The sequence below is a fragment of the Mustela nigripes genome, chromosome 5, assembly GCF_022355385.1.
Source record: "Mustela nigripes isolate SB6536 chromosome 5, MUSNIG.SB6536, whole genome shotgun sequence".
NCBI classification, from domain to species: domain Eukaryota; kingdom Metazoa; phylum Chordata; class Mammalia; order Carnivora; family Mustelidae; genus Mustela; species Mustela nigripes.
Genome location: NC_081561.1, coordinates 47,324,953 through 47,339,874, shown reverse-complemented (window position 1 = coordinate 47,339,874; position 14,922 = coordinate 47,324,953). Strand labels below are relative to the sequence as shown.

The following is a 14,922-nucleotide window of genomic DNA, read 5'->3' as shown; positions in this document are numbered from 1 at the left end:
GATGGTTCCACATGTGCTAAATGTGTGCCTGACAGGATTAAGTGCGCTTTCTTTATTAAGCAGAAAATTATTGTGAAAGTGTTGAAGGCACAAGAAAGCCAAATTAAAGAAATAAAAATAAAGCTTTTCTGAGTTTAAAAAATCAGAAGGCATGTATTTTAATATATATAAATATGTATTTTAAGGTAAATGGTGAAAATTCTCACTCACTTCCCTGTCTCCCATCCACCCTGTTCCCCCCTCCCACCTACACTATAGGTAACCACATTTATTGCTTTCTTTGTTAATCCTTCCAGTGTTTCTTTGTTCAAATAAAACAAATATAAAAATATTTTGTCCCCTCTTTTGCACAAAAAAGTAACTTATCAGATATGCTGCTTTGTACTTTGCTTTTTTACTTAATATTTTTTTAAGATCTATCACTAGTGTATAAAGAACTTTCTCTTTTTTATAGCTCCATATTATTCCACTGTGTCTATGTACCAGTCTTTATTTAGCCAGTATCCTATGATGGATATGGCTTGCTTCCAACCTTTTCGTTCTTACCAATCACACATTGTACATCTTTACAAGTTGCATTGTACAACTTTATGGATAGATCATTTAGTACATCATTTAGTAGTACATTGGTATCATGATATATACCTCAATCTGTTTCTGATTTTTCCATCAGCACTGATTTTACTACGGCAGCTCCACAATGTTGAGGATCTCTCTTATCTTGCTGGTCTACCTTACTTAACATGCAACACCTATCTCTGGGTCTAAACTGACTACTCAAGGGGCATCTGGTGGCTCAGTCAGTTAAGCATCTGCCTTCAGCTCAGGTCATGATCCCAAAGTCCTGGGTTTGAGACTTGTGTCAGGCTCCCTCTGTAGGGAGTCTGCTTCTCCCTCTCCCTCTATTCCTCTCCCTTGTTCATGTTCTCTCTCTTTTTCTCTCTTTCTCTCTCAAATAAATAAGTAAAATCTTTTTTTAAGTCCTTTTATATTCAAAGTAATTATTTGTAGATATGTATTTATTGTCATTTTGTTATTTGTTTTGTGGTTATTTCTATAGGTTTTCTCTGATCCTTTCTTCTCTTGCTCTCTTTCATGGTTTTTGACCTGATACCCAGTTTTTGACTTGTGGTTACCATTAGGTTTGCATAAAATAGTTTCTGCATAGAACAGTCTATATTAGGTTGATGATTGCTTAATTTTGAAACCATCCTTTACACTTCTCCTCATATTTTAGGTATATAATGCCATATTCTACATCCTTTCATTATATGAATCACTTTTTCTGGTTTTTACAAAAGTACTTACTTATATTGCTTTTGTATTTTTTTACTTTTCATACTCTCATTTGTGGTCTTTCCTCTTCATTCAAAGAGTCTCCTTTAATATTTCTTGTAGGGCTGCATTAGTGGTGATGAGTTACTTTATTTTTTTTTTTTTATGAAAAACTCTTTATCTCTCCTTCTATTCTGTGTAATAGCCTTGGTGGATAGAGTATTCTTGGCTGCAGATTTTTTCCTTTCAACACTTCGAATATGTCATGCCACTCCCTCCTGGCCCACAAAGTTTCTGCTGAAAAATCCACTGAAAACCTTATGGAGTTTACTTTGTATGTAACTAACTTTTATTCTCTTGTTATTTTGAAATATTTTTCTTTATCATTACTTTTTACCATTTTAATTACTATGTGTCTTGGTGCAGACCTCCTTGGGTTGAATTAGGGGAGGGGGGCTCTCTCTGTGCCTCTTTCCCCCAGATACCTATTTCCTTCCCCAGATTAGGGAAGCTTTAAGCTATTATTTCTTCTTATAAATATTCTGCCCCCTTTTCTCTCTCTTCTTCTGAGATCCTTATAATGAGAATGTTATTATGCTTGATGGAGTCATCGATTTCCCTAAGATTATCTCAATTTGCATAATTTTCTTTCCTCTCCTTTGCTCAGCTTGGTTACTTTCCATTACTCTATCTTCCATGTCATTAATTAATTCTTCTGCTTCATCTAGTCTGCTATTTATTCCATCAAGTATACTTTTTAAAAGATTTTTTGTTTGAGAGAGAGGGAGAAAGAACTCATGAGCAGAGGGAGGGACAGAAGAAGAGAGAAAAGCAGACTCCCTGCTGAACAGGAAGTCCAAGGTGGGGCTTGATCCAGGACCCTGGCATTATGACCTGAGCTGAAGGCAGACACCTAACCAACTGAGCCACCCAGATGCCCCAACCATCAAGTGTATTTTGAATTTCATTTATTGTGTTATCTCTGATTGGTTCTTTTTTTATCTCTGTGTTAAAGGTCTCACTGATGTCCTCCACTCTTTTCTCAAGTCCAGTGAGTATCTTTATGATCATTACTTTAAACTATCAGGCATATTACTTATATCTGTTTTGCTTAGATCTCTTGCTATGATTAGGTCCTGTTCTTTCATTTGGGACATATTCATCTGTCTCTTCATTTTGTCTAACTCTCTGTGTCTGTTTCTCAGTGTTAGGAAAGTCAGCTACTTCTTTTGCTTTTAACAATAATAGCCTTATGAAGAAGAGGTCCTGTAGTGCCCTGCTGTGCAGTGTTCCCTGTTCCCCAGGGCCTAGCAATTCAGGGAGTATCTCTTATATGTGTTGCTTGTGCTCTGCTGTTAAGTCGCATTTCAGGGAGTATCTCTTATATGTGTTCCTTGTGCTCTGCTGTTAAGTCTTGGCCTCTTCTTCCTTCAGTGCAGTTGTCTGAAGAGGCTCTCTGCCAGCAAGAGTCAGGACCACTGCCATCTTCTATAAGGTTCTGGCATTGTGTGGACTCACTGTTCTCACACTAAACTATTTCTATTTCACCAGTTTCCCCAGCACTCACCTGTCTCCTGACCAGGACAGAGAGACAATTTGGATTCTCTAGCTGCTTTTCAAGAACTCTGGGGAGTCTGACTGTTTTCTCTTATCCAGCTGTCTAGATACTTATTTTTGGCCATTTCTAATTTATGATCCAGAGAGGCACCATTAACACCCTAGGGTTAATGATGGACATGGGGACTCTTTTTAGGGAGTTGTTTTGTTTTAAACATTTTACTTATTTATTTGTCAAAGAGAGAGAAAGAGAGCAAGCACCAGCAGGGGGAGCAGCAGGCAAAGGGAGAAGCAGGCTCCCTACTGAGCAAGGAGCCCAATGTACTTGATCCCAGGACCCTGGGATCATGACCTGAGCTGAAGGTAGACACTTAACCAACTGAGCCACCCAGGTGTCCCTCTTTACAGAGTTTTTAATAAACTGAGGAGCAGGAGCCAACCCTGTTATTCTAGGATTGCTCCTCATTTATCTGGATATTTCTATCATATACCCTTATTCTTGTGACCCATCTCTCCTCCCCCCAAACAGTGGGGTCAGGAAGAGCAAAGACACTTGAATCTGATTTCCTGCCATCCCAGCTCCTTTTTTTCCAGGCTTCTCCTGGCACCAGAATGTCTCTTCCCTTCCTGTGCAACATTAAACATTATGTCATACCTTTATCTCTTCTACTCTAAAGTTTATTTATACTCCAGGATTGACTGAGTGGTTCAGTCAGTTAAGCATCTGCCTGTGGCTTGGGTCATGATCTCCAGGTCCTGGAATCAAGTCCCATATCGGGAATCCCTGCTCAGCAGGGAGTCTGCTTCTCCTACTCCCTTTGTCCCTCCCCCACCACACTGGAGCTCCCTCTCTCTCAAATGAATACATAAAATATTTTTAAATAAATAAATAAAATAAAAATTAAAAAACTTTTATACTCCAGCCTTTTGGCTCTTTATAAATTCCATTCTATACTCCAATTTTCCATATAAATAGAAAGATAGATAGATACACAAGATTAATAATTTGAATAAATCCTTTCCTGGATCAATACAGCCTAGGTCTTGCAACCCAAGTACATATGTTTTCAGACTTTTGTCTTACTATTGACCTTAAAAATTACTTCTAAAACTAAAAGGAAAGCAGGAATGCTTTGTCCTAAGTGAATCTTCTTTCTCTTTTCTCTGATGCAATAAGCCCCCAAATTTCTCAGTCTCAACAGAGAGGCTGTGAGTGAAAAGTTAGGGGAGAAATAGAGGGTGAAGATGAGTTACAAAGATCTGAATAGCTGTCTGGTTGATTCTTCTCTGTTATACAATTTTTCTACTTTATATTCTTCACTGAAGTTAGACAGAATCCTGATTTCTGCTATGTGACAGATGTGTGCATGAAACTTTGATGTCTTCCCTTTTCTGAGCTCCCCTGCAGGGGGGAGACAAAGCTGAGGCTAGTTCACTAGGTAGGACAACTCTTCATCTGGAGCAAGAAATGCCTGGGAGATGAGGGTTTTGTAGGTCTGATTAAGTCCCTTCAGCATATAGAACATGGGATAAACCATTAAAGTCACTTTGAACCTTCTTTTGTTGTACCTGCTTTGTATTTTAGAGAGACCCATATTCAGGAAATGCTTTTCTACCTGGTGAGAGCTCCAGTGAAGATGAAGAGCCTTTAGCAGAACTATCAAAGGAGGAATTGTGCATGAAAATAAAAAGTCTGAAACAAAAACTAACAAACACCCGGAAAGAAAACAGCCGACTTCGACAGTCTTTGGTCATGCTTCAAGGTAAACTTTGATAAAATTGATATTTTTAGATAAAAGTAAAAATATATGATGAATGAAAGTTACTGCAAATCAGCTGTCAAGAGTGAAAAACCAAATCAGTGCTTCAGAGAAAAAAAATCAAAAATCACATTTTAAGAAAATCTATGATTATATAATTTAACACAGAAGCACTCATCTTTAAGCCCTTAGTTTATGACTTAGGGAATTTTAGATTATTCCTACAAAATATCAAATGTTGTATTCATTTAATAATATTCAATGGCTATTTATTGAGCATTTAATAGGGGTTACTCACTGTGGTAGGCCCCAGAGAGAAAAGGTTAGTAAGACAGAACAAATAAGTTATCATGTTCATAATGTGCTTATCTTATTCCCCTCTGCTAAGGAAAGTACTAGAAAATGGGACCTATTATGAGACATTATAGAACCACTGGAAATAAAGATCCTGTACACTGAAGTATAGTTTTGGAGTTGGGAAAAGTAGTCTGGGAAAATAGTCACATTCCACTGAAGACTAATAAAGGAGAAAGATCAATTTATGCAAATTAAAAACCACTTGGTATAATGTCTTTTTTAGGATCCTATATTGTATTTAAGTGTTTAGTTTTCAAAAATTATGTTTTCCATTTGCAGTTAAGCATCATGCACTATTTTGTGCTGCTGAATATTTGGCAATCATGTCTTGTGTTGGGCAATATTCTGTTGTAAAACAGTAAATACACAGACCATTTTGAAAATAAATCCCTCTGGCTGCTATGTACAAATGAGTACAAATAACACAAGAAAGAAATCAGGGAAGGGCCACTCTCCAACAGTATTGCAGTCATCCAGACTAACATGATGGCACCCTAGCCCAGAACAATGGTTATTGAAGTAAAGAGGACAGTTCCACATAATTATGGAGGCAGAACTGATAGGAGATAGATAGAACATGGTGATGAGCTAGATTTTCATTTTGTGGTAATGACTCATATACTTTCCTAATAATATTTATTACAGTGAAGACTTCATAGTTTTAAGTAGAAGCAGTTACAGCTAAAACATATTTATTCCAACACCAAACCATTATGTCTTTATTTTTTTCTACTTTAAATATTGAATTTTTATAACCAATGTTTTGCCTTTTTTTTTTTTTCTGGTGAGGTTTTTGTGATTTCAAACAACAGATCATTCTCATTTTCATATAATCTGTTCCAGGACTTAGAGTAAGATGAAAAGCTAGTTTATAAAGTTAGTATAAATTGCTGGCTAAAAGTATTGATTTTTGAGTTGCAGGCCTTGGTTTGAATCCCAACTCTGCTTACTGGCTATACAACTGGTGCCATGTATACCTGCTTTGTATTTTACTGGGCCCCCAGCTCCAACTTCAAAATGGGAGGGGGGGAGGTGGCGGGGATAACCTATCATGTCCTTGCTGCTGTGATGATTAGAAGAGATCATTGGAAGAAATGCTTCACCCAAAGCACATGACAGGTGTTCAGTAATGGTATTTATTATTGTTACTGTCTCTGCTTTTATCAACACCAGAACCTGACACATAGAAGCCCCAAAAGAAAATTATTACACCAATTTTTGTTATACATTTAGATGATAAAATTCTAAGTGTGAGTAGCAAATGAGTTTCAATAGTATGTGAAAAGAATCACTATGACAAGCTTCTTCTCCCTCCCACACTCCCAGTTGCCATTTCATTTTTTCTCTCTGCCAACTTCTTACACCTCCTCCCATATCCTCGCTCTCAGTTGATGACTTTGCTTCTGACTTCATTGAGAAATTGAAGGATATGAAGTAGACTGCCGTCTCCTTGCACCCATGCTTTTTTTTTTTTTTTTTTTTGTATTTTTGTTTTTAAAGTAAGCTCTATGCCAAACTTAGGGCTTGAACTCACTACCTCAAGATGAAGAACTGCATGCTCTACCAACTGAACCAGCCAAGTGCCCTATCCCTGCACCTATGCCTTATGCTTCACTCTCTCCTGTCACTCATGATGACCTACTCTCTTGTCTAGCCAAAAACAGTTATCTCCACCTATGCGTCAGATGCCATCCTCTTTCACCTAAGGACTTAGCTCCAGAGCTTCTCCTGGCTCTCCAACACAAGATAAAATTTTCCTTCTCTAATGAATCATTCCCCTTAGCACCAGACTTACCATTATTTAAAAAACAAAACCAAACCCCTTCCAAGCTATTTGCTTCTCCACCTTCCACCCTATTTCTTTCCTCCCCTTTATAGGAAAAACTCCCTAAATGATCTTATGCTACACACTGTGTTCAATTTTTCCCCTTCTACCCTCTCTGGATCTACTTCAATTAGTTCCTTATTGTTCTATTATAATTTCTTTCTCTCGTTCACTATAACTCCCATATATAAGTTTACTGGTAACAAAATACTACAAATTGCATAACTTAAACAACAGAACTGTGCTGTCTGCCACTTCTGGAGGCTAACATTCCAAAATTAAAGTGTCAGCAGGATCACAATCCCGCTAAAGGCACCAGGGAAGCCCTCTCTCCCAGCTTCTGGTTGTTCCTTGACTTGAGGCCATGTAATGCCAGGCTTCCTGTGGTGTTCTCCCCATATGCTTATCTCTCATCATGTCTAAATTTCCCCATTCTTATAAGGACACCAGTCATACTGGATCAGGGCCCACCTTAATGACCTCAGTTAAATTTGATGACATATATAAAGACCCTATTTCCAAATAAGTTTGCACTCTGAGGTACTAGGGGTTAGGACTCCAATTTATCTTTTTGAGGGGACACAATTCAACCCATAACATTCCATATTGCTAATCTCAAAAACCATTTTTTTTTGGAGAGAGAGAGCAGAGTAAGAGGGAGAAGCAGAGAGCTCAATGCGGGGCTCGATCCCAAGACCCTGAGATCATGACCTGAGCCCAAGGCAGATGCTTAGCCAACTGAGCCCCCCAGGTGCTCCTCAAAAGCCATTTCTTTTTTTTTTTTTTTTTTCAAAAGCCATTTCTTGATGATCATCTAATTGCCCTGTGACCAGCATTTGAGACATTTGGCTATCTCTCCTTCTCTGGAAGTTTCCTCATTTAGCTTTTAGGACACCACATTTATCAGTTTTCCTCTTACTGCTGATCTTTCTATCTAAATCCATACGGCTGATTTATTTTATCATCTTACTCTCTAAATATTTGATGATGCCCCAAGCTCAGACCTTGAACTTCTTTTCTTTCTATGTACACTCACTTCATAGGTGATCATATCTAATTACATGATGTTAAAATCCATCAATAAACTATGATTCTCCAGCCAGGACTTCACCCTTTAACTCAAACTCATTGTCCAACTGTGTACATGACATAACTGACAGGTTTCTCAGACTAACATGTGCAAACCACACTCCTGACCTGTATTTGCCTTTCTTCCTCATCTTGGTTAATGCTAACTTCATTGTTCCAATTTCTCAAATGAAAAACCAATTTCTATATTTCTTTTACATCATACACTCAGTCCATTGACAAATCTTACTGACCTTGTTTTCAAAACATTTTTGGGATACAATCCTTTTTACCATCCCTACTACTGTCACTCTAGTCCAAGCCACCATTATCTCACACATAGAATATTATGGTGGATTCCTAGCTGGTGTCACTATTTTTGATCTTGCTTTTCTCTAGTCTATTCTCAGCACAGTTGCAAGAATAATCCTGTTAAACAAAATCAGTTCATGTCACTTCTCTCTTCAGAACCCTTAAGTATATTTCCTCCTCACTCAGGAGAAAACAGAAATCATTTTTATGATCTTTAGTCCTTATGCATTCTGGCTATTTCCCTTCTACTTATTACTACTTTCCCCTCCTTCTCTGTGATCCAGCCACATTGAACTACTTGTGTTTTCTTTGAAGACATCGAACATGTTCTTACTTTAGTGTCTTTGTACTGGTCATTTCCTCAAGCTGGAATGTTCTTCCCCCAGAAGAACATTCTTCTCACTTACTCACTTCAAGACCTTACTCTAAATTCATCTTTTCCCTAAACTCCTTCCTCAATATAAAATTTCAGCCTCTCTCTCTGCAACGTATTTTATCTTCCCCTGCTTCATTTCCTCTTTGGCACTTACAAATCTCTATATAATCTATTATCTATTATATATTTAATATTCTCTACCCCCTCCATACACACACACACACACACACACACACACACAAGTGTACCTCCAGAAACCAAGTCGTAGAGTTAGCTATTGGCTGGAATTCAGGCAACAGGAACTGCCCACTACTGCTGTGGTACTCATCATGCATTTACTCATTCGGTAATATTTATAAAGTCCTCCTATATATTAGTCACTGTTCTAAGTACCTAGGAAAGTCCAGCAAATAAAACAAAGATCCTTGCTCTCATGAAACCTACATTCTACTGGAACAAGACAGTCAAAAGCTGTAATAATTAATAATTGAATAAATTATATAAAATGTTAGCTGATAGTAGTATGTAAAAAATAAAGGAAGGTAAAAGAAGATTGGGATTTGAGGGAGAGCATCAAAATACAATCTTAGGGGTACTACCTGGGTGGCTCAGTGGGTTAAAGCCTCTGCCTTCGGCTCAGGTAATAATCTCAGGGTCCTGGGATTGAGCCCTGCAGTGGGCTCTCTGCTCAGCAGGGAGTCTGCTTCCCTTCCTCTCTCTCTGCCTGCCTCTCTGCCTACTTGTGATCTCTGTCTGTCAAATAAATAAATAAAATCTTTTTTAAAAATACACAATCTTAAATACAGTCCTAAATAACATAATCAGAGAAGGCCTCCTTGTAAAGCTACAGTTGGGAAGTAGGAAGATAACAGAGAGTTGAAATTTTATGTATAATCCAAATAAGAAAGGGTCTGAGAAAAGAATGCAGAATGGTTATTTATCTTTTGCTCAGTAATGCTCTTAATAACATTTTGAACTAAGAATCAGGGCTCTTTTTCAGTTTATAAAGCCTACTGAGGAAAAATGGTAGAATATATATGCCATTTTAGACTTGCAGAAGAGCAAATGTGTGTCTGCTATACATGTATGTTTTAAGCATTTGAAACATGTCTTGTGGACCACAACTGACCAACACCATAAGATATAAAAGGAAAATAGTGATATATCTATTTTATAGAAGTTATTAAGTTGTCATTATTTTTAGAGAATGAATGTATACCTAGGAAAAAGAAAGCAACTCTCGTAAAAAATGAGATTTCAGTGAAGAATCAAAAATCAGTTAAGTTTTGCCCCAGTTTCTTTAAGTATGACATAATGTTTAAGTGAAATGTGTGTGACTCTCCCTTCTCTTCTGAAACCTTACTAAAAATAAACTTAAAGTGTGTAAAAGCACAAGGTCAGGGAAACTGTAAAGAAGACCACAGCAGCTAAAAGATGCCAGTAAAATTTTAGACACTGAAAAGCAGATGAGCGAGTAGTAACTGACTAGCTGTAAGAATCTAAAAACTCAGTGTCTGGGATGGGGTTGCGGAGTGAGTAGAGGTAGAGAAATTAAAAAGAAAGAAGCTATATCACACCAGAAAACTATAAATGGTTTAGGATTTGTACCTGTGAAAGGGATTATGATAGTGCTGGTAGTGTGAAAAACTGAAAGACCTACATAAAGACCTTTTGGGACCACAAAGTCACACATTCTCCCTATGTAGCCTGCAACTACCACCCTTCACCGCAGTAGAAGATGGAGGTTTTCTCTCAGAAGAGGTTGAACCAAAGCTATGAACTCGGGGACACCAAGCCAAGCTGAGGGAGGGTGCTTATTTAAGGAAATCCTCTAACATGGAACACAAACCAAAATGAACAAAGAGAATAATAAGATCAGAGGGAACAGAGACAACTCAGGGAGCAGTAGAAATTTGCACAAAACAAGAACAGGGTTAGTTTAAGAGAGGAATATCCAAAGAACAAGGGGGAGAAACCTAGAAATTCAATAAAATGTCTGGAAGTAAAGTTAAGAAAATCTTGTAGATATTAGAGTAAGAAGACCCAGAAAAGGAAAATAGTAAAGATTAGGTAAAATAAAGAATTAGTCCCAGAGGTTAAATGACCAAAGACAAGAGATCCTAAAAGGTATGAGAGAAGAGGGAGAAGTTATTTAATATTAATACCACAAATCTCTAGAATTGAAGGACACAATTTTTTACATTAAAAGATAACACCCAAAGCAAAAAGACTTGTCCAAGTCATAACATTGTGAAATTTCAGAACAGCAGAAGTAAAGGGAAGATTCAAAAGCTTTCAGAGGAAGTAAATACGCCCCATGCTAAGGATTGGGAATCAGAATGGCATTGGACTTTTCACCAGCAACACTGGAAGTTCCAAGAAAAATAAGCAATGCCTTCTAAATTACGAAGGGAATGTAAATCTAAACTTCTATACCTGAGTGAAATTATCAACCAAGTGGTAGGGCTGGTAATACTTTCATACAACATCTCACTAATGCACTTCCTATTTCTTTTTCAAAGGCTAAGGGAGGAAAAACTCCTCCCAAATGAGAGAGTAAATCTAGAAAAATAAAAAAAAACATGACATCCAGGGAATAGGTGGTCCAATTCAGGAGAGAGGCAAGGAGGAGTCATTGAAGGATAGTGAAGGGAAACTCCAAGGTGAAAAGTATACAGTCGCCTAGAAGCAGCTAGCCCAGACTGTGGAGGCATATGCAGGGCTCCAGAGGAGACAGCTCCAAGAAATATATGAAATTGGCATTTGACATGATATATCCAAATATCTAAAGAGATTTACATAGGAAGTTTAGAGATGTATAGAAGTTTAGGGTGAGAGAAATAGTGTAAAAAACAATAATAATAAGGTAATTATTAACTCTAGGCGGGGGGGATCATGTTTTAAAGAAAAAGAAATGTGAATAATGTTTACATCACTATAATAACGAAAGCACAATATTTATTGAACAATTGTGTTACCACTATTCTGAGAAGAGTGTGTGTATGTTTGCGTGTGAGTAGCAGGTATGTGTATTTCTGCGTGGCTGGGAGAGGAGTTGAAAGAGAACAATATTGCCATATTACATAGTTGAAAATCATTAAGCAGCGGTGCCTAACTTGCTCAGTCATAGAGAATGTCACTCTTGATCTCAGAGTGGTGAGTTCAAGCCCCACGTTGCATGTAGAACTTACTTTAAAAAAAAAAAAAAGAAAATAGAAAATCAGTAAATAATTATATGGATCTGAAAAATCAATAAATAGTTGTATATGCACATTATTATTTAAGAGTATGAAAGTAAGTACCAAAAGAAATAGTTAAATGATTTGGGATTGGTGATCTCTAAGAGCGATAATCAGGAGTGGTGAGTGATAAGGCAGAAGACTACTGTTATTCATTATAAGCCTTATTTTATTTCAAAACTGATGAAAGTATATAATACATGCCCCCAAATCTAGCAGCTACTATTTTTTTAAATCAGTAATTTCTTTATAGTACAGAAATTTCCAGTTATTTTCTTAGGGGAAAAAAAAAAAGAATCCAGTCACATTAATTACAAACAACTATAAAATAGCTACTAGTAACCTAAATAAGACACATATGTAGTCAATGAAGAAATATAAAAAACTCAGCGAAGAAATATAAATTAATGGAGAGACTTGTCACATTCATTGATGAAAGGAGAAGATGCCAATTCATCCCCAAATAACTAATACTTTCAGTGGGATTCCAATAAAAATACTAATGATTTTTGTTTTGCTTTGTTTTTGGAAATTTGACAATGATCATTATAAAGCTAACCTGAAAAAGTAGGCAAAATCAATTAGGAATCTTCTGAAAAAAGAATATGAGGGTATAATCTGTCAACATAAATCATATAAATTTCAAATGACTAAAAATAAGTTATTTTGGGGCACCCGGATGGCTCAGTGGGTTGAGCCTCTGCCTTTGGCTCAGGTCATGATCTTGGGGTCCTGGGATCAAGCCCCACGACAGGCTCTCTGCTCAGCGGGGAACTTGCTTCCCTCTCTCTCTCGGTCTGCCTCTCTGCCTGCTTGTGATCTCTGTCTGTCAAATAAATAAATAAAATCTTTTAAAAATAAAAGTTACTAGTGCAAGATCAGCAATGGTGATTTGGAACAGAATGCAGATCCCTCAGTCAGAACCTCATATATGACAGAGAAACTATCCTACAAACGCTATGGCATAGAGGTAAATAGTACAGATTTAGAGGGGCCAAACCACCTGGGTTCAAATCCTGACTGCCACCTACTGTCTGTGTTACCATGTGAAAGTTGTTCAACCACTCTGTGCCTCAGTTTCCTCATCTCAAAACTGGAAATAATGACAGTGCTTGCCTGGGTGACATGTAAAGCATTCAGAACAGAACCTGGCAATAGCAGGTGCCATGTAATTTCCTTGCTGTTAATGTTGTTCGGTATCATAAGTCGTCAGGCCCAACTTCATGGATCCGTGCCCTAAGCAGGCAGTCAGAGCCCTGCTCTTAGAAAGGCCCCACATACTAGTTAAAGGCTTTACTGTCACCATATTAAGGTTATTAAGAAGTTTTGAACAAAGAGCACTGCGTTTTCATATTTGCAATGAGCCTGGCATTTCATGTAGCAAGTCCTACAAGTTAATCAGGAAAAGGATAAATTATTCAGCAAATGGCTCTGGGGAAACTGATATTGCAGTGTGTGTTGGGGATGGGGGATCCAAGTTCAAGTTAAGTTCTCATTCCACTCCATGTGGCACACTAAAAACCATAACTATACAATTGTTTATCTTTTTTAAAGATTTTATTTGTTTATTTGACAGAGAGAGAGATTACTAGTAGGCAGAGAGGGAGAGAGAGGGGGAAGCAGGCTCCCTGCTGAGCAGAGACCCCCCCCCAACAATGTGCTCGATCCCAGGACCCCGAGATCGTGACCCAAGCCGAAGGCAGAGGCTCAACCCACTGAGCCACCCAGGTGCCCCATAACTATACAATTTAAATAAAAAACCTATGTTCTGAATTTTGAGTGGGAAGTACTGGTTTAAATACATGATGAAATTTATCTTTATCTTTTTTTAAATTAAATTTATTTATTTTCAGCATAACAGCATTCATTATTTTTTTCACCACACCCAGTGCTCCATGCAATCCGTGCCCTCTATAATACCCACCACCTGGTACCCCAACCTCCCACCTCCCCGCCACTTCAAACCCCTCAGATTGTTTTTCAGAGTCCATAGTCTCTCATGATTCACCTCCCCTTCCAATTTCCCCCAACTCCCTTCTCCTCTCTAACTCCCCATGTCCTCCATGCTATTTGTTATGCTCCACAAATAAGTGAAACCATATGATAATTGACTCTCTCTGCTTGACTTATTTCACTCAGCATAATCTCTTCCAGTCCCGTCCATGTTGCTACAAAAGTTGGATATTCATGCTTTCTGATGGAGGCATAATACTCTATAGTGTATATGGACCACATCTTCCTTATCCATTCGCCCGTTGAAGGGCATCTTGGTTCTTTCCATAGTTTGGCGACCGTGGCCATTGCTGCTATAAACATTGGGGTACAGATGGCCCTTCTTTTCACTACATCTGTATCTTTGGGGTAAATACCCAGGAGTGCAATGGCAGGGTCATAGGGAAGTTCTATTTTTAATTTCTTGAGGAATCTCCACACTGTTCTCCAAAGAGGCTGCACCAACTTGCATTCCCACCAACAGTGTAAGAGGGTTCCCCTTTCTCCACATCCCCTCCAACACATGTTGTTAACTGTCTTGTTAATTTTGGCCATTCTAACTGGTGTAAGGTGATATCTCAATGTGGTTTTAATTTGAATCTCCCTGAGGGCTAGTGATGATGAACATTTTTTCCTGTGTCTGATAGCCATTTGTATGTCTTCATTGGAGAAGTCTCTGTTCATATCTTCTGCCCATTTTTTATATGATTGCCTGTTTTGTGTGTGTTAAGGAAATTTATCTTTAAAAATTAATAATATATATTTTCTAATACTCTTCACTGAATAGGCCTAAAAGCAAGAGCTCAATAGCAAAGAATACTTTTAGCTCCTGGATTTGGTCATATAACACTTTTCACTAAAAGGAGCTAGGGTTCCTTGGAGAAATGGTTGAATCCAGAATTTGCACAGGAAATGTGTGAGATGAGCCTTTTTGGGAGCCTAGAATAGGAAATCCAAATGAGAAACTTGTCATAGCAGAAAGTAAGGCAGTTAACAAAGACTATATAGACGTGCCAGTTAGAAGAGGTTCCTAGGGTGCCTGGGTGGCTCAGTGGGTTAAAGCCTATGCTTTTGGCTCAGGTCATGATCCCAGGGTCCTGGGATAGAGCCCTGCATTGGGCTCTCTGCTCAGCAGGGAGTCTGCTTCCTCCTCTCTCTCTG

The 14,922-nt window shown here is 38.0% G+C and overlaps 1 protein-coding gene across 4 annotated transcripts in view; it reads left to right on the top strand.

Annotated features, from left to right (window-relative positions):
- BEND6 (BEN domain containing 6) overlaps nucleotides 1-14,922 on the top strand; it is a 51,875-nt gene that overhangs the window by 21,217 nt on the left and 15,736 nt on the right. For 2 of the 4 annotated variants that reach the window (XM_059400221.1, XM_059400220.1), the window contains exons 3-4: nucleotides 2,291-2,326; nucleotides 4,418-4,595. In XM_059400221.1, coding sequence (XP_059256204.1) covers nucleotides 2,291-2,326; nucleotides 4,418-4,595 — 214 coding nt within the window. The remainder of the gene's footprint in view (nucleotides 1-2,290; nucleotides 2,327-4,417; nucleotides 4,596-14,922) is intronic. The other 2 variants (XM_059400223.1, XM_059400222.1) reach the window with 1 other exon arrangement.